This window comes from Poecilia mexicana, unplaced genomic scaffold (assembly GCF_051168715.1).
Source record: "Poecilia mexicana isolate PSO_F unplaced genomic scaffold, ASM5116871v1 scaffold_6, whole genome shotgun sequence".
Taxonomy (NCBI): Eukaryota; Metazoa; Chordata; class Actinopteri; order Cyprinodontiformes; family Poeciliidae; genus Poecilia; species Poecilia mexicana.
The window spans coordinates 5525661-5547731 of record NW_028263375.1 but is presented as its reverse complement, the minus strand read 5'-3'; the positions used below and the strand labels follow the sequence as shown (position 1 = coordinate 5547731).

Sequence of the window (22071 nt, the reverse complement as noted above, 5' to 3'; positions counted from 1 at the left end):
CTGGCTGCTGCTGTTGGTGTAACAGAAACTTGAAAGAAATCATTTTTATCAAAAGACCTGACAGATTAAACTGTTGGACCAGAACTTTATTGTCAGTGGGGACCAGAGCTGCTGTGAACGCTGCAGCTTCCTCATCGTCACGTTGATGTTGGATTTTTCTTTTTTTATGTGATGCAGTGAATTTCAAAAGTTTGTTTGTGTTGCAAAGAATAGTTTGAGTTCTCTGAATGAAGAGTATTTTCGCTTTGTGAACGGCTGCAGAGGCGTCTTAAAGCAAGAAAACTATTTTAAACTGGATACCTATAAATACAGAGAACACACAGTTGTAGAAACATGTAACCTTCCCCACTAAAATAAAAAATAATCTTTTCCTTTCAGAAATAACATTACTAGCTATTCTGAGAACACAAAGAGTTTATTTTAGTTTTCTATTATGGCTCTGTCACGATTCTTAAATGTCCTTCAGATTTATACTTCATAGTCAAATATTTTTTCTATCCTTTTGTGCTTCTTTAATCATTTTATCTCAACTTTTTGCTTTTCTTTTCAGTTTTACTCCACGTTACTCCCATGTGTTCCCTAAGACGGCATCTTATGGCCATTGTACGTAGAAACAAAGGAGTCAAATTTCACCAAATATCTCAGAAATTTTGAGATCGCAGAAATTTGCTAGAAAAAAAATTCAGAAATGTCAGAAATGTTGAGATTAATCTCAGAAGTTTTCTAGAATGAATAGTGATTTTTTTAGTTTGAAAAGTAAAAAAGTGTTGAGATTAATAGAATTTTTTTTAGAAAACCAGTAAGCTCTGAGCTTCACAAGTTAAGTGCTAGAAAAAACTCAAATTATGAGATTAATCTCAGAGGTTCTCTAGAAAAACACAAATAAATATTTGACCTTGAAAATTCAAACATCTGCTGCAAAGAATTTTTCTTGAAAAAAAACTTAGAAATTTGAGTTTCAAAAGTGAATTTTTTTTAGTTTTGCTAATTTTTTGAGTTCCAAAAGCTGAATATTTTTGACAAGTTTTTTTTTCTATAAATTTCTGAGATTAATCTAAAAATTGTATTACATTTTCTAGCACACTTTTGAATTTGAAAACTCAGAAAAGTTTTATTTTGAGTTTTTTTCTAGTAAATGTTTTGCAGAATTTGCAGATTCTTTTCAAAATAAGAGATTAATCTCAAAATTATTTTTTTTCTAGAAAATTGAACAAATCTGATACAGAAATGTTCTTGCTTTTTTCTCAAATAAATTATGAGATTTCTCTCATAATTTCTGAGTTTTTGGCGGACATTTTTCAACCTGTGCTTCTCCTTCGTCCAGCTGTTATGTTCTCCGCTCTTCATTAAATCTTGATGTACATGAGTGAAGCCAATATATCTTCAACCTCCAAGACAGCCTGCTCTGAAATCAATGGTGTTCCTCGAAGTAAAACAGAAAGACAGAAGATGGCTTTATGAAATATTAACCAGCAGGTCCCCGAGGAGCTGCGGCGATGCAGCGTCTGACCCAATTAGCATCGGCTGTTCACCTGTCAGGCTCCGGTCCGACGCAAACCCGCGTTATCCCAGCCGCCGTGTTCTCCAATCATGACATAATCCATCTGTGCCCGTCACAACCCGAAGAGAGCAACCAGCTCCAACAGCGTCTTCAGGAGAGACGCGCTTTAGTGTTTTCGCCCACACACACGCACGCACGCACACACGCACGCACGCACCCCCCCCCCCACACACACACACCAAAAAACACACGTTTTTTGATAAAAGGTTCCTGCGCTAGGATGAGGTGGCTTTTCAGCCATGGGGAAATAGATTTATTTAGCAAAACTGTAATGGAAACACTGTTTTCGCATCACCCCAGTCACGTGATCAACAACCGGAAGTTGCCACTGGTGAAAACGCTGAAGAATAGACAGGAAGTGGTAGGAGGACGATGATTTTTTTTCCGGGCTCCACCAGAACTCTCACAGCATCACAGTTCATAAAAGTTGTGTGTTATTACAATGTGTTGAATCTATAAATTGATTTCTCTTCTGTAAAATGGCCGACAACAGTTTTGCATACATAACTACTCCCAAGTAGTGTTGCTCCAAAGCCTGAATAAAGAAGCTGATGGCTGATAGATGTAGCTGTTTGCATCCCTTGCTGACATGATTTGTAACAACTTATCAGGTGAACAACCTTAATCATGTGTGATTTTAATTTAATTTCTTATTTAATGGAAACACTGGCATCGTAAAATTGTGTTTTTTCCTCATTAGCACACATCTGTAATGGGAACACTGTTTGTTTGTTTGTTTGTTTTGTTTGTTTGTTTTTGGCAGTTTTGCAGTATTCTGGACATTTAGATGAGCATAAAAACTGAATGCTGCTTCTCCATGTTTGGTTCTGGTTCTGGGGATGCAGAGCAGAGCAGAACCAGGTGGGCATGATGGCAACAGTTTGACTTTTTAACTAACTGTTGATTGCTGTTGCAGTAATCATTGCAACGGAAGATAAACACATGGATGAGTTTCTGTCTATTTTTCAGCCCTTTAATCCCAGAAATCCATCAAGTTTATTTGTGTAGCACATTTCAGCAACTAAACAGTTCAAAGTGCCTTACATCATAAAAACACCAAGACACAAAGTCATAAGAGACACTAAACAGTCAACAACTGATAAAACCAGAAACAAACTTTACGGTTTGATGAATGCCATCATCAAAACTATCAATATTCCTCAAACATGTAGGTCAACTTTTTGTTATGTTTCTAAAGCTACTCTAAACATCTGGGATTTTAGTCTAGATTTAAATAAGTCATTGTTTCAGCTGTTTTACAGTTTTCTGGAGGTTTGGTCCAGATTGGTGGTGCATAAAGCTGAATGCTGCTTCTCCATGGAAATGTTCTTCAGGTGATAGAAGGCTGGTTTTGTAACTGTATTTATGTGACTCTGAAGGCTCAGGTCAGAGTTTGTCACCACACCCAGGCCTCAGGGTGATCTCTGGTTTCTAGTTTTAATAACTGAAAGTGATGCAAAGAAACACTACAGCATGATGCTGCCACTGCCATGTTTTAATGGCAAAATGTCTAATCTGGTTTCATCTGACCATAAAACATTCTTCTGGATATAATAGATGAGTGTGGACATTTTCTTATCTTGTAATTTTAATCCTTTCATTATAAAAAGAAGATATACATGTGAACATTGGTACAATCAGGACATTTTTCACCATTTAGGTGGAAAAAGTTATAAAATTCTGAATCATGACCTCGTTTCAGAAATCTGGCATTTACAAGGGTACTTTAACTTTTTAGATCTCTGCACAAATGATGGTTTAAGCGACGAGCCTGAGCTTCAGGCTGCCTGCAGCAGCAGCTATTCACACACTATAATTGATTAAAGCAGGCAGTCACCTGTATGGCTGCGTCTCACAGACTGGAGCTTTGAGATGAAAGAGTAAAGAGATGAATTCAAACAAAGGCAGGAGCCAGCAACAGATGGCGGAAAGAAAGAAGACGCCAGAAACTTTTCTTTTTTTTCCAAGGCAGCTTCTCTTGTTTCCACTTTCTCCTCCATCAGATGGCGGAGGTGGCGGCTGCAGAACAGACGGAAATAATCCCAAAAAGTTTGTGTCAGTCACACACGTTTGTGTTTCCGTTTTAAAGTGTCACTCCCAGGCTGTGACAGCTGATTTTGTTGTGGCAGACGCCCCTGATGATTTATTTATCAATCACATGTCTGTCCTCCATCTGAGGCATCATCTCTTCTCTGGAACAGAATCGCCGCCGATGCAAACGTACTCCACTATTTGAAAATAATAAGAATGTTGGATGTTTTTCGGTTTGACATGCAGGTAATGTGAGCTCATTTCTGTTCAAAGAAGGATTTTATTTCCTACAAATAGCTTCCACATGGCAGGTGTGTTTCTTTTTTTGGACAACAAATCTGGTTGAAATGGATTCTGAGCCGATTTCCTCTTTCTCTTTCTTATTTTTATTAGAAAAACAAACCAAATTCAAACCAAAGGAGGATAAAAACTCCTAAATCATCACATTTAAGTACCTAATAGGACTGTGTACAATCTGTTTACTGTGATTTCTGTTTTAGGCTTGTATGTGAATTCACATTTTCTTTACATAAAATGAAAGATGAATCAACAAATCGCCTGCTATTTTAATTAGCTGAGTTAAATTATATACTGAGCAAAATTCAGACATAAAAAGATCCAAACAAAAACAGAAACTATGAAAGGAACTAATAATGAATATTATTATTATTAAAAGGTTGAAATCTATCAATGCCTTTAATTGTATCTCTTTAAAATGGTTTTGAACATATTAATGGTTTTTAGAATAAATAAATGAAAGATGTTTTGTGTCAGGGTTACTCTGTCCGATCAGTTCGGCCACCATCGATGAAACCGATAAGTCGGCTCCTCGTTGGTCCCAAGTTGCTGTTGCAGTTTCTGAAAACACAAATAAAGTAGCCAGATTTTTTTTTTGCTTTTGGAAGGAGGCGTCATTTATTTTCAAAATAAAATTTTTAAAGAAGTTTGGATGTTTGCTGTATGAAAAGAAAGACACAGTTTTCAAATTCTTTTAGGTTCGGTTAAACACATGTAGTTTCAGTTTTAAAAAAGGATTTGAGTCACTTTCTTTCAAAATGCAGCTGATCCATGCAGCTGAGCCCGACACGTTGGGAGGATTTGAGCTTTAAAAGGTAAAATCTGAAGTAATGATTCAGTTTGGTGCTTCCACTCCACTTTAGCGGCTCTTAGCATCGTCTCGGGGATCTGATTTGGATTCATTTGCTGCTTCTTAAACGATGAGACCGGGTTAATCAAGCGGCACTGCCCACACTCCCAAACAGCTTTGATTACCTGCCGTCTGTGAAGACATGTACAAATCACAGTGTGGCATGAAAAACACTTGAACAAAATCTGAATTATTATCTCAAATATTCATCTGAGAGTTATGCGAGAATTTCCCCTTCCCGTGTGAAGTTTAACAAACAGCTCTGGGCTTCAGAGAGACGCTGGTAGTAGCTGCACTAAATGAAAGATGCAGAACTCAGGAGCAGTTCCTCAATGTCATGGAAAAATAGAAAATTAGAAAATAAATGTTACGCTCTGAACATTGTCATTTAGCTGTAGTGGTGAGCAAATCTAGAGATTAATTAACGAGTACTGTCATGGGGAAACCAGCAGCGTCAGATGAGTTGTGGACAAACAAGCAATGATTTCACAATTTGTTGACTTTGTTACATCTGGGTGGCTGAACCTCTGCTGCTGGTTTGTGTTGTTCTTAGGACTGTAAATATGGATTATTCTGTCAGTTAATTGGATAAAAACTACAGATTTTTATTTAACCATCTAAACATTTTCAATACAATAATAAAAATATTGGTAACACTTTATTTGAAGGGGGTTGAATAAGACTGTCATAAACATGTCATAACACCTGTCATGAACATGAATAAGCCTTCATGAATATTTATGACTGTTGTCATAAAGTGTCATTCGGTAAATCATGACACTTTTAATACAAAGTTGACATTATTCAAAATGTCTTTGTTATGACAACTTGACATTAACCAAGAAATCATTACTGATATAAATTTGTTATAAAAGTTTTACTGATTGCACTTTAAAAATTAGGCAACTTTATGTTATTAAAGGTAAAGTTTAAACAGTAATGATTTCCTGGTTAATGTCAAGTTGTCATAACAAAGACATTTTGAATAATGTCAACTTTGTATTAAAAGTGTCATAATTTACCGAATGACACTTTATGACAACAGTCATAAATATTCATGAAGGCTTATTGATGTTCATGACATGTGATATGTCATGTTTATGAAAGTGTCATGAGAGTCTTATTCACCCCCTTCAAATAAAATGTTACCAAAATATTTTAAAAGATCCAATTAAATAAATAATTAAATTCCTTTTTTAAATCAGAAAATAAGTATTTTGTTGCCTAAAATGCAGCTAACAAGAATGCAGGAAGTGGTTTCTGAATGGTTAGTCAACAACAAAACTCTTGCATTTTCCAGCAGCCATTGTACAGCACATGTAGCAGTAAAACTAGCTGACCAAACATGCTGGAGCTCAGCTTTGGTTGCTAGGTAATGGTTGGAGTTCCACTGGGGTTGCTAGGTAACGGTCGGAGTTCTGACCGTTACAGGCAGTGCCTGCTGATTTTTGACGTTGCATTCTGCAGGTTTTTGAAATGGCTCATTTTCCAGACACTAAAAAACAATCATTTGTTACCAAAAACTGTATGAGTGTTTTTTTTAGTGCTTTGTCTGTCTTTAGAAGCAGCAGAAACCCAAATGGAAGTACAGAAATGTGCAAATTGTGAATGTTGCATATGTGCCCTTTAATATCTTTATTGTGCTTTTGAATGACATCAATTGAGCCCATTTCACCTCGATAAACAGAGTTTGTCTCGCTTCAGACTGATGTTTTGTTTGATTTAATTCATAAAATAACCTGACTTGTGTTTTTTTTTGTTTTTTTTTTGTCTTTGTGTCTTCCAGTGTTGAGTCCGTGTCCCGTTGCTGCTGCCTCAACCAGAAGGTGTCACTCCATCTACAAAGGCTTCGCTCACTGTCTGATGGCTCTGGGTGACAGTTTGACCGACAACGCCCGCAAGGAGGAGGAAACCCACGAGATCCACTCCATCTGCAGGTCAACACTCAGAAACAAGCATGGATTACAGAGAAAACTCAGATTATTCTTAATCTCTGTTTCTAGAGAAGCTCATTATGCATTACCGAGTGTCGGGAGTTGGGGATGAGCCTTCAAAGAAAAGTTTAAAATTTTACTAATTTACAGTCAGTCACTATCTACGACAGCATTTCAGGGCCATTGTAGATAGAAAAAAGAGAAGAAAAAACTTTTTTTAGATTAATCTCAGAAATGTTCTAGAAACTCAAAAATTTTGAGATTGTGGCAGGAACTTTACAGAAAAGCCTTAGAAATTTCTGAGTTTCAAAAGTTGAAGATTTGCTAGAAAAAAAATGAAGATTAAGGTTTCTGAATTTAGTAAAAAGTTCTCTGACATTTGGCTAACATTTACTCTTCCTTTTCTGCTATCTGGCCCTAAACGTCGTCGTATCTGATGTCAGCACAGCACATTGATTCAAATCTGTCTTACACTGCAAACCAAAACGTTGCCTCTTCGTATCCATGCAGCAGTTTTCTGAACAGCTACATGAAGTTTTAGCATCAAACTTACCGTAATATGAAATAAGCAGCATCTGATTGACAAATGGGAACTGTTGATATCTTTAAAGCTTTTGATACAATAAAATCAAGACAAAGTTTAAAGCGATGAACTACTGCGCATTTATTCTGTGTACGCAAAAGGTTTTACTAATAATTATTCCTCAGTTTCTAAATAAATGAGAACAAAGTATGTGTCTTGCAGAATTAGTCGACAGTCATAATTTTTTTCATAATTTGTCCAGTTTTATGGAGCAACAGCCCAAAACCATCTCCTTAAACGTTTCTTCCACTACAGAAAACTTTGATCCTTGTTTCCTCGTGAAGCCAAATTGATTCGACTGCAAACACATAAAGGCTGTTAGACGTTTTAACCAAAGTACAAACCTTGTCAATAAAACAGAAGGGATCTTATTCAATTTTCAGGTTCAGAAAAATCCTTGAGAGGTTTCAAGGACTCTGCACGATTGCTGCTTTTGTTGCTATTTAAAAGTTTTTTTTAGTAAAATGGCAGGAATTCACCTCCAAGATGAAGAAATAAATTGAAACATCGAGTAAACAAGGTCTAATAAAGGCTTTACAGACACAAAAACCTTTGCAGGAGCAATTATTTTCAAGATTATTGTTCCATTATTCGCAAAACCCAGAAACTAAAATATAGATTTTTTTTTCTTTTGTATTATTTCAAAGAAAAGAGTTATAAATGTTTTGTAAATTAAGTCCAGGGTTTGTTGAAATATTTCTAAAAATCAAAACATTTTATTTATTGAAGGTTTCTTATTTTATAAAAAGAACCTTTTGAACCATCTAGTTATAATCATGTTATAACGTTATTCCCTCATCAAAAATATACTTTGATTCTTTCATGCTGTTTAGAAATCCTTTAGTCTCCATGGCAACCATCCAGCTATGCAGAATGCCTGGGTGGACCTAGCCCCGCCTTCGAGGCGCAGCTCCTCATAGTTTCTGCCTTACAGAGCAGAAACTATGCTCTGCTCCTTCAGACTAGCCAGCAGCAATTAGCAAATACCTGATTGAACTGAGCATCTGCTGAGCTCATTATAGAGCAATACTGGAAAAATCGTTGCTATAGGGTTAACAGAGGTTGTGATGACTTCCTGAAGGCGGAGTTTCAGAAAGAGCATGAGCTTTTAAAGGGACAGAGGCCCAATTTCAAGGTGTTAAATTACAAAGTAACATTTTTTTAAGGCATATATAGCATTTTTTAACAAATTACATTAACATTGTTACTTTATTGTGCTGATTCCATATGCCTGTAAATTAGGTAATATTTCCTCTTTAATAAAAAAAAAAAGATGAAGAACATGATAGCAAATTGCTCCAGGAATGAAAATAATAGGAATAATCTGTTAATCTGACCTCCCGCTCTCTGTCTGGAGGTTAAAACTGGAAGTCTGATGGAGTCAGTTAAGCATACTTTCATTTTCTCTTGCCCCCCATTTATTCTCCCTATATTTCGGGTCTTCATCTCCTTTTGCCATCCATCATTCGTCCTTTGCTCTGTCACCTCGGCTCGCCGCTATATTTACACACACCTTTGTCATCCATCTTCTAAAGAAGTGCTCTGAAGGAGATATTAACAACTTGAAAGTTTCTGTCAGTGGAAAACTTTTTACCCAAACCAAATATTAGTTATTGTTTCTAATCAGCCCAACTGAGCGGATGCAGCTGCAGGAAGCGTAAAGCTGCAGTTACGCTCTGATAAAGCGCATACGCTGCAAAGCTGACAGGTTAACTTCTTATTCAGCGAAGCGGAACAGGAATTGTGACCAGCATTCTTTCCCGCTGCATTATGAATGAGCCGTAAGAAAACTAAAAGGGAAATTGTGACTCATGCACGCTGCATAAAGAGATTACACTTATATAATAATTCACAGAGAGTTTTTGTTGCTCGCTGTGTGTCATTGACTCCTGGAAGGATTCTCATTTTTCCTGACAAACAGATGCTAATTCAGATTTACAAAGTCTCCTTAAGGGAAACGTAATGAATTTCTTCTGAGTAGAGTTTCCTGTGGCGGTTTGGTTTTACAGGAATTATTTTGTTTATTTGTTGCTTCCATTTATCTTTTTGATTCGACTGAAATTAGAAGTTTTGCAGAAACATTCATTATCCAGGAAGCTGAATTATAAATTCCTCTCGGGTTTTGCTTCAGGTAAGTGGGATCCTCACTCCTGGGAATATTTAGTTGGCATTCAAGTAGGAACATGCTTTGGCACACAGATAATTATCATGCAGACCTTTGAAATTATCTAGTTCAATCCATAGATTGTTTTTTGTTACTTATAGAAGACCGGGCTGCAGAGGGAAGAGATCCAGGTGACCCTTTCCCCCAGCAACGCTCGGCTCCTCATGAGGGATCACACTTATTCCCAGTCCAAACCGAAAATACAGTCATATTTCAGAAAATTAGGACATCCCATTAAATATTCAGTTCTTTCAAATGAAATGGCCACACATACAGTTGAAAACAGAAGTTTACATACACCGTATAAAACGATACATCCACCTTATTTTTATATTTTTGTTTAAAGTTAAACTTCTGTTGTTTCAGGTTAGTTAGGATCAACAAAATTATTTCTGTTTCAAAATGCCAGAAAACTTACTGAGAACATTTTACAGATATTTTTCTTTTGTAACTTTCTTTGAATTTAAAAGTTTACATACACTTGGTTAGTATCAAAATAAAAGTTGGGTTTTATGAACCTTTATATGAGCTCCTACTGATTCATTAGTTTTGTGTTATTTAGTTTGAAAACAAAATCTTTAGTTTGGAGCTAAATATGTAGTTTGTCAGCTTAATATTTGATGACTTGCTATTTAGATTGGAGGTAAACAAATGTTAGTGTGTAGACAAAATACTTAGCTAAATTATGCCTTTAGTAATTAGTATTACTAAAGGCAGTTATGGTGACACATGTCACATCATGCTTCATGCATGATGAGGTTCTGAAATCAGGAAAAACTCCTGGTTGTTGTGGGCATAAAGAAGCCGCGCTCCTTCGGTTTTATCCCTGAATTATCTCTGTGTGGATTAGTGAGCTTTAAAAACTCTCTTACTGTCACCACTTTAGAAGCAGCGCTCGGTTTAATGGTGACACCTGATTAAAGCTGGGAGTACAGCGCTGGTTAAAGACACTTTCTTCACAATAACAACTCGTGTAACTGTGTCTGTGTCACCATGGCCCTGCAGCCGCGTCCTGCTACCACTCCACTGTTGTTAAGTCTCCTCTATTCCTTGAGGTACCAATTAAACTAATCCTGCAGCCCAGCCACCTCAGTGTGAGTTGCCTAATGTGCAGGCGTGTAACACACAAGCAGTAAATTCTCATGTCTGCATACACACTCTGTCCTTGTCTTACTTTCTCTCTCTTTCTCTTCCACCCCTCCATGCTTCTCATCCCGTCTTCTTTCCTCTCAGGAACATGGCTTTAGTACTTCTATCAGAGCCACCTAATGAGAAGGTAGCTCCACACTAAAGATCCACAAACGTTGCTCACGCTCCATCCATTTTCTTATACTCGTGCACAAAAAGCTCAGTGAATAAGAGGCTGTGATTTGCATCTAGGCCAAGGCTGCTTCATTGTCAGAGTCGTCCCAGGAGTGCAGCGCTGCTTTTATTCCTTATGCTCACAATAGGCATTATGCAGCTGCAATCGTTCACCGTCGATCTGCTGAGGTGAAAGGGAAATATTTCAGGCTAAACATACTGAGGGGGGAAAAAGATGCGGCAGAATTAATCAGTAACCTTTCGCTGAATCCTAAGGAGGAACTTTAAAAGGAAAGAATAGAAACCACTTTATATTTTCTGCATTCTTCTATCCTTCCAGGTTTTACCCGATTTATTATCCCGCTGTTATAAACGGCATGGCTTCAGACATAATGCAAAATAACTACAGTTGTTGTTTTCTGTTGGTTTGGATCCGCCTCAACTATTCAGCTTCTCAACTTCCTGTTTTTGTAAACTAGATCTAACTCACTCTAAGTCAGATCTTCTCTGCTTTAATTAAATTCCAGTTTGTCTAGAAAGCCCAGTTAATTTGAGGAGTGTTTGTTTTTGTTGTTTTTACCCAGAATGCCCTGTGCTTTAGTCCGTTTCCTGCTGTCGGAGCGGTCTCTGCTCTGCTTGGCGTTCACACATGCATTCGAACCAACCAGAGGTCAGTTGAGGTCACTTTTTTTGGTCCAAATCAGTTTGATTACGGATTCTCAGTCTATCAACAAGGCACTTCAAAGTGCTTTACATCATGAAAACATGAAAACAAAATCATAAACACAACATACAGGCAGCAACTGTGAAAAAACATTACATTTTGTCCAGTGCATTCCTCAGGCTTTGGTTCAAAAAGTCATTACATCTAATCCAGTTTTATTTATAAAGTACTTAAAAAACACAGAGCACCAAAATGCTGTACAGACAAGAAAAACATTAAAAAAATATACAGAAACAGATTAGAAAGACATAAAATAGCTAAATAATTACAAAAATTAAGAGCAATTAAAGGAGAATCAGATAAATAAATAGCAATAAAACATTAAAATCTCACTTGGTGTGAAAAGCCTGGGAACAAAGATTAGTTTTAAGATGGGATTTAAATGATGAGGAGAGGCGGAGCGTTTGGACTTTAAGTTTCCAAAACATGGTTCTGGTGTTTCAGTTTGGATAAATATAACTGAGCATCACTAGCATGAAAATGTAAAGAGAAGTGGTCCAAGCACTCAGCCCTGTGGGACTCCATTACAAACAAGCATTCAAAGAAGATTTACCAGAAGCATGCAGTGAAATTTGTTGGATAAAAATGATATAAAACAGCCTTGTGCTGTTCCTGAGTCCATTACATAAAGCCAAGTAAATATCTTCACCCCGTCATTAAAATCGGCTCATTTTAAATACGAATGATCAATCCTGGAATCCAAATGACCTTCTCATTACTGAAGTGCTTTTAAGCTGTTGATGAATAAATATCAAATCATCTTATATGAACTATGCCGTTCATTAAAGAACGTTCAGAAACAATTTGATGTAGTAGTTATAATAAAAAGTCTTAAAAATTTCTTATTAAAATGTCAGGATGCCAAATGGAGAAAACTAATAACCTTTCAGTCAAAGAATTTGTAAAGTATTAACAGCCAAAAAGGTGGAAATGTAACTTTTGTTTCCTTGGCTACGGTCACACAAATAAAGGCAGAAGTCTGGGCGCAATCAGAAAACCTCCCATACAAGGTTGAGTTTTCTTTTACTGCATCTTCTCCCTCTGCTGCACCTCTACTTGCTTTTATGTTGCTATTCTCTGCAGATTTCGATAAGGCCATTCATGCTTTTGTTGCTCCTCACCGCGCTGCTCTCCATTTCAATTCCTGCCGCAGTTTAAAGTCCCTTTCAGGTTCACAACTCTTCGGGGATGCAACAGTTTAAACCGGAGCTGCTGCCAGATAAAGAGGCCAAAACATTTGAAAGTTCAGCATCCATCACTACTTATCGCATCGATTTATTTAGACATAAAGAGTTTTTTTTCTTTGCAGCTTTTAGTCTAAAGTAACTCCTCAATAATAATAAAAACTGACTATGAATCTGCAGGGCTTCTATCTGCATGCAGAGACATTTAAAACCTAAACTTTTAGTGCTTCAGTGGAAAATGTAGATCAGGTGTTCTGTTTGAATCACAAAAAATAGAGAATTTAGTATTTTACCTTAAAGTATGACAACCCTGTTACCTCTACGAAGGCCACAGCAGCTGAAGTGTTGGTTTCAACATGAAAGCTTTGTCAAACTCTTTACCAAGAATAGCTACATTCTTTTCATCCCTCCTCCTCTCTCAATTCACGCTGCGCTCTGGGGCCCAAAGGTTGTTTTATCTCTTATTTTTTTAGTTTTCCTTAATTTATCAACCTTGAGTGGAATAATGACTCCACTTTCTGTGGTGAGTATATATAAAAAACAGAATCACAGCAACCCTCCACCTCTTGGCTCCCCTGGGGAAACGTTGTTAAAAACCTTAAAATAAATGAATCTTTCATTGCACAAACTGAGATAAACTCAAACTTTTTGAGTTTATTTACTTGGCTTAACATTTTTCAATAAAAATAATTGTTATAACCACAAATGCCACAATTATTGACATCCCCAAAAACAAATAGTCTATATGCATTGTGGTCTTTCATTCACAAAAAAAATAAATAAATAAATAAATAGTTTTTATATCATTAAAAACGATTTATGAAAGTTTGTCATTGTACACACATAGCTGGGTCTTTATAAAAATGAATATCTTTGCCACGTCAATAAAAATACAGGTCCTTCTCAAAAAATTAGCATATTGTGATAAAGTTCATTATTTTCCATAATGTAATGATAAAAATTAAACTGTCATATATTTTAGATTCATTGCACACCAACTGAAATATTTCAGGTCTTTTATTGTTTTAATATGAAAATAATATGAAAATAATATGATAATATGAAAAGTCTTTTTTAGAGGCTTTCTTGTTGTTAGTGGTTCTTGGTGCAGCGCCCCCTCAGGCGAAGAGGGGAACAGATTGCTCAAAGGTTTTGGTTGGAAACAGAACAAATGTTGCAACTTTGAGCCCAATCAAACAAAGTCTACCGGACTAACAGGAGGGAGAACAACTTAATTCCATGACCTCAGAGCCATGCAAAAATGCTGCATTAATTTTTATTCTAACCAAGCTCATATAGTTTCAGCCTTCTTTCAGCCAGCTGAGCAGCAGTGCATGGCAACAAGTGTGTCAGTTGATGTTTCAGGAAGACAAATTAATGTTTGTGGTTTTGCTAACATTTGTATAAAAAGATTTTTTATCCATCAGAGCCAAAAGAAACTTTTTAGCACCTTGTTGTAGCTTGAAACGAGCAACTGGCCCATATCAGGAAAAACGTTGCACCAGTGTCAGTTTTGTCGTAAACCTCAATTTTAAAACAGGTAAAACTGTCAGATTCTGGCTTTTAAGGCTGAGAAGCTGCGCTGCGGTTTATCCGTCTCACATGAAGCCGACTGTCAGGGTTCAGATCGTCTGCAGAGAAGAACATTGTGTTTTCTGATTCTTCTTCTCCGTCCCTACCACGTCATTACAGCATCATGTATCTGGATGTGTAACATATTTTAACGCTACGCTGTGACACTGAGCTGCGAAAGCTAGAGGTGATCAAAAAAAACTGCAGCAGAAGTGAGCTGAGACTTTGAGCGTTTTTGGATGTCAGCAGCAGCAGCAGCAGGACGTTCGCAGCAGAACAGACGTTCTCTCTGGAGGTTTTATTACTGTGAAAGCAGCTGCTTGTCTGTCAGTGTCCTCACTGAGTTTCTGCTGTCTCTGCACCACCTGTGTCCGTCTGAGGAAACATCTCAGACCCGCAGACAGGAAAAAATATCCCCTACTGAATGGGATTCCATCACGTTTCCCCCTGCAAACACTCTGTCTGCACCCTGATGCCTGCACAGACTAAAGCCAGATGCCTCCTCGCTCGGCTCGGGTAAACAGTTGCCCTCCAGCTGCAGCAGGAGCCGGACCTCAGGAGTGTCTAAGTCTTGGATAAAAGCCACCGTGCAGCCGCATCGGGAGCGCTCAGGCTGTTAAAGTTTGTAAAGATGCTTGTGCAGAGGCGCAGGTATGTGAGCTTAAAAAGGGATGACGGTAGGGAGAACAGATGTGAGGTAAAGTCTGTCAGAGGTAAATGTTTGTGTGCTGTTTGATCACACACAGATGTCCAGCTCAAAGTGGAGCTGCTGAAAGATTTTGGTTTCTGCTCTTCACTTCAGCTATGGATTTCATTTTCAGTTTCATTCTGGGTTGAGGTGATAAATCAAAGAGCTGCAGGTAAAATTTACTCCTCAATTTAATCCACTTGAATTACTGTGGAATAAAAATCAACAGGATTTAGAGGTAATAAGAATTTGAGTTAATTCTTCATTCAATATAAATATGCCATAATAAAGTCTCAAACCTATATATTTTTTAAAGTAAGCTCCTGGGAGCATCTGTATTAAGTTTTATGACCACATGTCAAAGCTTTTTGCCTAAACATTAAATTATCTACTGAAATAGTTTGCTTCACTGTCCAAACTCCTTTTTCCATTCAGAACCTGGAATCACAGCCAAAACTCACCTTTTCTTCTGTATTTCATTCATTTTGTTTGTGTGTAAATCATGCTTGAGTGGATTTCTTGTTTGGAAACTGATGTGTGTTGTTGCTGTTAATGAAAGCCCAACTTAAAGCTTTTGTAGTACTAAATAATTTCCTTGTGACAGATTGTTTCTGCGATCCCGCTCTGCTTGTTAACTCTCCTCAGAGACAGTTTATCCAACACTTTCATGATGAGGCGAAGAATTAGCAGCCAATTAAAGTCAGATATTCCTAGCTGCAGATGTGAAGCTTTGAGGTCAGCAGAACAGAAAATATCATCTTTTGTTCTCCCCGTCTAAACGAATCATAAGCTGTTTGATTAGCTCCTGCATTTTCCTGTAAAAAGTCTCACTTCTCTATTTTTTGTTTGGGTTTTGAAGATAAGTAAACACAGAGATAACAGCAAGAGTCAGTGCAGATTTAGTCAGATTGGCCACTCATACAGAAACAAATTTGTTTTATTTCAACAGTCAGAATGTGAACCAAAAAATTCAGCTCTTATTAGCTTCCTGAGCCTGATCCTCTGGTTTCGATACTCTTCATTAAACAATCCCTGCTGCATGATCTGAGAGCTGGAGAAAGTCACTGCAATGCTCTTCCTCTCCAAAAGTTTCACTCATGGTTTTGACATTCAACTAAGACAGATAACTGAGGTAATGCTAAATAATCGAAAAGAACAAAAAAGCTTAACTTGATTAATCGGACAGAAATACTGTCTGCTTCCTGTCTGCAGGTCTTGGGATGAGTTTCACGACTGCGCTAACATGGCGATGGCTGGCTGTCCGGAGGAAGCGGCGGCCGTTTGGGAGTCTCTTCGCCAGGAATCCAAGAAGATGCAGTTCTCTGGAAACCTTTATGACATGTGCTCCAACCGGAACAGCCACCCGGCAGACTCCATCTCCCCCCACGGCTCCCTGAGCCAGGAGGAGATCAACCAGGAGTCTCTAAGAGGACGCGCGGATCATCCGGCAGCCTGCCTCCATCCTCTGCTGCTACTGGCTCCTCTCCTACTGCTGCTCCTTTGGATATAGCCACCCTGAAGAAATGTGACTAGTGTAAATAGATAAAACTTTGTGTAATATTCTCTTTCCCCAAGTCCATAGACTTTCCTCTGCTTCTTCCTGTGCTCTGCCAGGGGCTGCATATTTCTAATTGCATGCTGAGATGGCCTCACGGTCCTTTTGATAACGCATTTCTGAACTTCGGTTCCGTTTCATGAATATTCTCTGCCGTTTAATGTGTGTTTCTCTTGGAAATATGATCTGTACTTCTGCAAACACAGTTTTAGAGACGCACAGTGGAGCCCCGTGTCTGTCTTTACGTCCTCACACTTTCGAAATGCAGTCATAGGTTTGCATGTGATGATTCCAGGAAGACTTCAGGTTCCTAACTGTGGTAACAGAAAATGTAACAACAAAGTCACAAGCAATACTGTCATGATTTATGATGCATTCACTTATCGAGATTTTAGGAGAAATTTGTGTTTCTGTCTTTAAAAGTCTATTTTCTGAGCTCCAAAACTGATAACATTGAAGATCGCTGTTTTTCACCAAAGTTTAAAACAAGTGACAAACAAGTGAGAGTAAATATGTGTGTCCAACCACAATTTAAATAAAAAGTTGGTTATTTCAAATAAACAACTGTTGGCACGAACTTTCTGATTGGGGAACAGGAAACAATTTCTGCACAAACTTACAAAAATAATTTAAAAATGTACAGTTTGAACTTCTGGTTCAAAATCTACTCAACTTTTAAATTTGTCTACATTGTGTGATTGATTTTATAGCAGTTTCTCAAGCTGAGCATGCATGTGGCGACAGTGGAGTGGAAAAACTCAACAGGATGAAACAACCAGCAGAACCAGAACCTGGGTCAGTATGAGCGACTATCAGAGAGGGATAACAGCGAATGATGCAAACTGGAGCGTAGTAGAGAAAGAAAGTTAAGATCTGAGAGTTTGTTGTAATTGTTAGTTACTTCTTTAGTATAAAAAAGCTGGCATGATAGAATTTGGTTTGTTTTGGCTGAATTAAAAAAAGATCTTACAAGTTTCCGTTCAAGCTTAGGATTTGACGTGAAAAGTTCCAATTAATTTTGTCATCAAGGGCTTTGAACATTTGAGTCTACGGAGAAATGATCTTTTTAAGAAGGAGATAAACCAGGGAGTCATCTGCATAGCAATGGAAAGAAACTCCATGTTTCCTGAAAATAAAGCAAAGCAGGACAAAAACTCAACACTGTGGGATGAGAATCAACAGAGGATATGAAGATTTCACTCAGTCTGACGCTTTCACGCTTTTATTTCTGTTAATTATTATGATTTTATTCTTACAGCGAACAAAAGCAACAATTATGGTCAGACTGATAAAATAAAATATTTAATTCAGGAACGTGGGTTTAATGAAAAGTGTGTTTGGTTATTTTCAAACTGTGTTTTAAACAGATCTGAGTGCAAATATAAATAGATATGCATCAATACGAAGAGTGGAAGCTTTCTGAGCAACAAAACTGAAGATAGCATCTATGATTTTCCTTATTTCTGCTTTTCAGGATTCAGCCAATCAGTGGCCAGGAAGATAAATGCGCTTCTGGATTGGTTGCTTTGGAAATGCATGTAAATATGTCAAGATTTTTTTTGTGTGTTTGGAATTCAACAGAAAAATTCAGGTTGAATCCGGAGACACAGAACCAGTGGATTCCTGCCTGCATCTAAATTTGAATGAAATTAACTCCAAGCAAAAGGTATTTGGTGTTTAAGCTCCTAAAACAGGCAGTTGCAACCATTTCTAAAAGTCTCTTATATTTTTATAAATTATTTGTGGTTGGTTAAAGCTGCAGTATGTAACTTTTGCAAGGAGAAAAAAAAAAAGTTTATTACATATTTGCTAAAACTGTCACGTTGTCCTGACAACATGGCATAATAGATAATCTGTAGAAAGATCGATCTGCTCTCTGAGCTGCTGCTGCTACTGAAGAAATGCACCAAACACAACCAATCAGAGCCAGGAGGCGGGGCTTAGCGCTGCCAATCAATGCTGCTCAGTGTGTTAATGGTGAAAAACAACTTACCTTGACTGGAAAACCGTTTATCCACCGTCACCAATTTAGCTTGAGAGTGATTTACAGCGCTAAGACCCGCCTCCTAGCTCTGATTGGTTGTTTCTGACTAAGTGGTGTGTTCTGCAGTTTACACTGGGAGAACTGGGAAAAGGTAGAGGAGCTCAATTTTTTCACAGATTATCTGTGTTATATACTGTCATGACCTAATGATAGTTTTAACAAATATGTAAAAAACTGTTTTTTTAAATATAAAATTTGCATTCTCCAACTTTAACTACAGAAAGTCCATTGTAATGTTTTTTAAACATGGATATGTAAACAAAATCAGGTTTTTGCCATTTTTTATGGAGTTAATTGCATAAAATTTCCACAGCAGTATGACTAAGCAGTACAAATAGTATATTTTTAGATCATTTTCCATAAATATATTTATCCCATGTCAGAAAATGTATCCATGTTTTTTTTCCAAAAGTGTTATGTTTTCTTATTTTATTTTAAAACTTTATGAAAGAAATCAAACTGTGTTTTTTGTGGCTCTAAGCTGCACTTTGTTGGTGAACTAAGGGCAGAAATTGCTTTTTTGGATTGTAAAGGTTGCAGACCCATGAAATAGGTTTGGAGATGTAAAGTAAAAAACTGTAAAAAAATAAAATAAAATAAACAAAAAGAAAAAGGTGAAGGTTTTGTAAACTTTTGCAGGGAACTATTTGTACTAAAGTCGAAGCTCACTGCAGCTGCTTTTTTATTTTTTTATTTATTTAGTGATGACAGAATATCCTCGAAGGTTTCTCTGCACTGCAGCCCTGCGTATGTTCTCCGGTCAGAACCTCAACTTGCTCACATGCCAGGTGAATTTTCTGCTTCAGGAGGGAAATCTGGGCCCTGCAAGCTTATTCTGAGGATCAGAAATACTTTCAGATTAGAGGAAGACAGAGAGATGAGCACATTTGGAAAGCAAACAGCGTTCGGCTTATTTGAAGATTGAATCCACTCTTCTTTCTTTCAGCAAGTGGGTTTTACACCTGGGGCTTTAGGTTGTAGGTTTACTTTTCTCTCTAGACAAATAATCAAAGCCGGGATGACTTTAAAGAGTTATACAAAGACGTATGGAAAAAGAAAAAGAAGAAGAACTTATGGCAAAAGTAGAAATAAATAAATTACGATTAAGCAAAGAAATCTAGAGAAGTCATCTACCTTGCCAGTAGCAAGTTCGTTAAAAATGCCGAAAAGGGTTTCATTTAACAGAAAAATGCTGCGAGCTTTTCTTTTCATGTCCCACAGAAGCTCAGGAGGAACAGAACCCCACAACTTTCACATTTTGACCCGGATTTTAAAACACCGAGCAGCCAAAGGTGCAGCAAAACACTGAGGGCAAATTCAAGACTAAAGCAGAAAGAATCTGGAGGCAGCCCACAGATTTCTTTTCATTTTTTTCCCCTCATGAGGGACTTCACCCACAGATATGCTTGGCTGGTTTAAAGAGGCTCCTGTATTTTTGAACTTTAATTAAACTGACAGAATTAGCAATTAAAGGCCTGAGTGGCCGACTCGCCAAGGAAAAGCAATTTGAGAGCTCAGATAAGATGTTGTAACTGCAGTCTAATGTGTGTAAATCACATATGTGAGGCTAAACTCTGCGAATCGGGCTGAGTGTGTTTGTATGGATCTGGGTGGACTGAGCTGTGATCTTAATCATCATAAACCAGAGGTGTTTTGTGGGAATACGACTCGCTCCGATGAGATTTTCTGCTGTAAGAGAAAACTCATGAAGTCTGTTATGAGATGATGTGTTCTTTGGGAAAAGATCTGATTTTGCTTTGCAGCAGTTCTCGGTAACATCGTTGGCCAGAAGAGAGGGAGAAATTATTTTCCAGCGCTCCATTTGAGACTCTACATCGCGTTAGTGCATCAGTCACTGTCCCATCAGGGGGGCGATGTAATCTGAGTTATGACTGCGGACAATTGGACACCACTACATATGAAGCTGTTTATTGCTTCACTCTGCAACACTTTCACAACTGAGGAAAACAAATATGTTCTTTTGTTCAGATCATCAGATCATCTAAGCTTCTAAAATTAAGCTTAAATCAGTAGGAAAAAAAGATTTCCACTCACAGTTTTAATCCAATTAAAACAGTTTTCTGATCTAACAACCTGGAAACACAATTTTAAAAATTATTTGCATTCAGACTAAAAAGAAGTTTCCAGAGCAGGAATAGTTTCCAAATTAGTGCATGGCAGAGTGAGGTTAAGTATTTCATTAAAGTCAATATAAAAACACATTACAGGAAATGTTTACAGCAGAAGCCCGTCGTGTTTTTATGTTAAATTAAACAAAATCCCGGTGAAAAACCAGCAGGAATATTCCACTTTGCAGTAGCTGTGTTTCCGTTGACCATAAATTTGCATAATTTGACATTTTGAAAATAAATTTGCTTAATTGAAACATGTCAATTTTAAAAAATTTCTGTTTTTATGCTGTTTTTAAATTGTTTGTAATGTAAACGCAGTTACTGCCATTATCATTTTTACAAAGTAAAGGCAATTCATGAGGGAAAACATAATTAAAAACAATGCATTATTGTTTTAGGATAGTATTTTTATGTGCATTCCCTAATTTCATTAGAAATCAAAATGCATATCTTACTGAAAATGGATCATAATCATAATTTTTAAGTCTCTTACATTAAAGTTGTGCATTTTGGCACAAGCTAGTAGCATTGATTTTAATGACTGATATTAAAAATATGTAAAAATGTATAAGTTTCCTTCTTCGTTGACACACCTGTGTTTCATGTCGCTATGAATGGATGTTTGTAAGATCTGAGGAAAAAGGAAACTAAAGTCAAAGCTCTGTGAAAACCACTATAATGGCATCACATTTTGGGTAATTTTGGGACACTGAACCATTTCTGGGTTTAGCTTCTCAGTTTTGGAGCTCATTTGCTCATTTTGTACTTTTCATTTTGTTTTGACCATGACAGCTTCTATACTTATGCTCTCCTGACTCCTAAATCAATATCAAAGTGAAGAAACTGACCTCCTTTATTTCTGGAAATCTTCTCAGTGATGCACTATTTTACAAACTCAAAAAACTCAAGATTGGTTTGTTTTCTTGTTGAACTTGAATAAAGTGCAAACAGCAAATTACAACAGAGAAGACGGTAAGCTAAGATGTCCGTCCATCTGTCCATCCATCTAGACAAACTTACTGATAAAAATGTTTTCCACCTAGAGGAATTTGTCCAATTAAGTTAAAACTTTGTATGTATTCAGATTCCAATTGTGAGATAAGTTTCTGCATTAGGTGAAGAGTGATGCTGGTGTCAGGCAGTAACTGGAGACGCTGACGGTTAAAAACAGACACAACAGAAAGGCCCATCTGAACACCAGATAAAACACACTAACACACAACATGGCTGTCAGATTAATGTTCAGGATTTATTTGAGTCATTCCTTTTTCAGAGTGCATCAACAAGACGCCGTACAACAATGGATCCAAAGCAAGATATGAAAACATGAGTTTAAACGTAATGACATTTTTCACAAATCCACACAGATTTAAAATTAGACATGCAGGATCAAATGAACACATTCATCCGTTCATCTGTGGACTCTGGACTCTCAGCAAGTCGCACATTG

At 37.2% G+C, this 22071-nt stretch overlaps 1 protein-coding gene across 1 annotated transcript; it reads left to right on the top strand.

The window, feature by feature from the left end:
* Positions 1–6482: 6482 nt before the first annotated feature.
* On the top strand, positions 6483–16985 carry nrn1la (neuritin 1-like a; the record flags this gene model as incomplete). Its single annotated transcript, XM_015005005.2, has 2 exons — positions 6483–6676; positions 16103–16985. Coding segments are annotated over 2 exons (492 nt in total), but the record flags the coding sequence as incomplete, so codon positions are not given.
* Positions 16986–22071: the final 5086 nt, after the last annotated feature.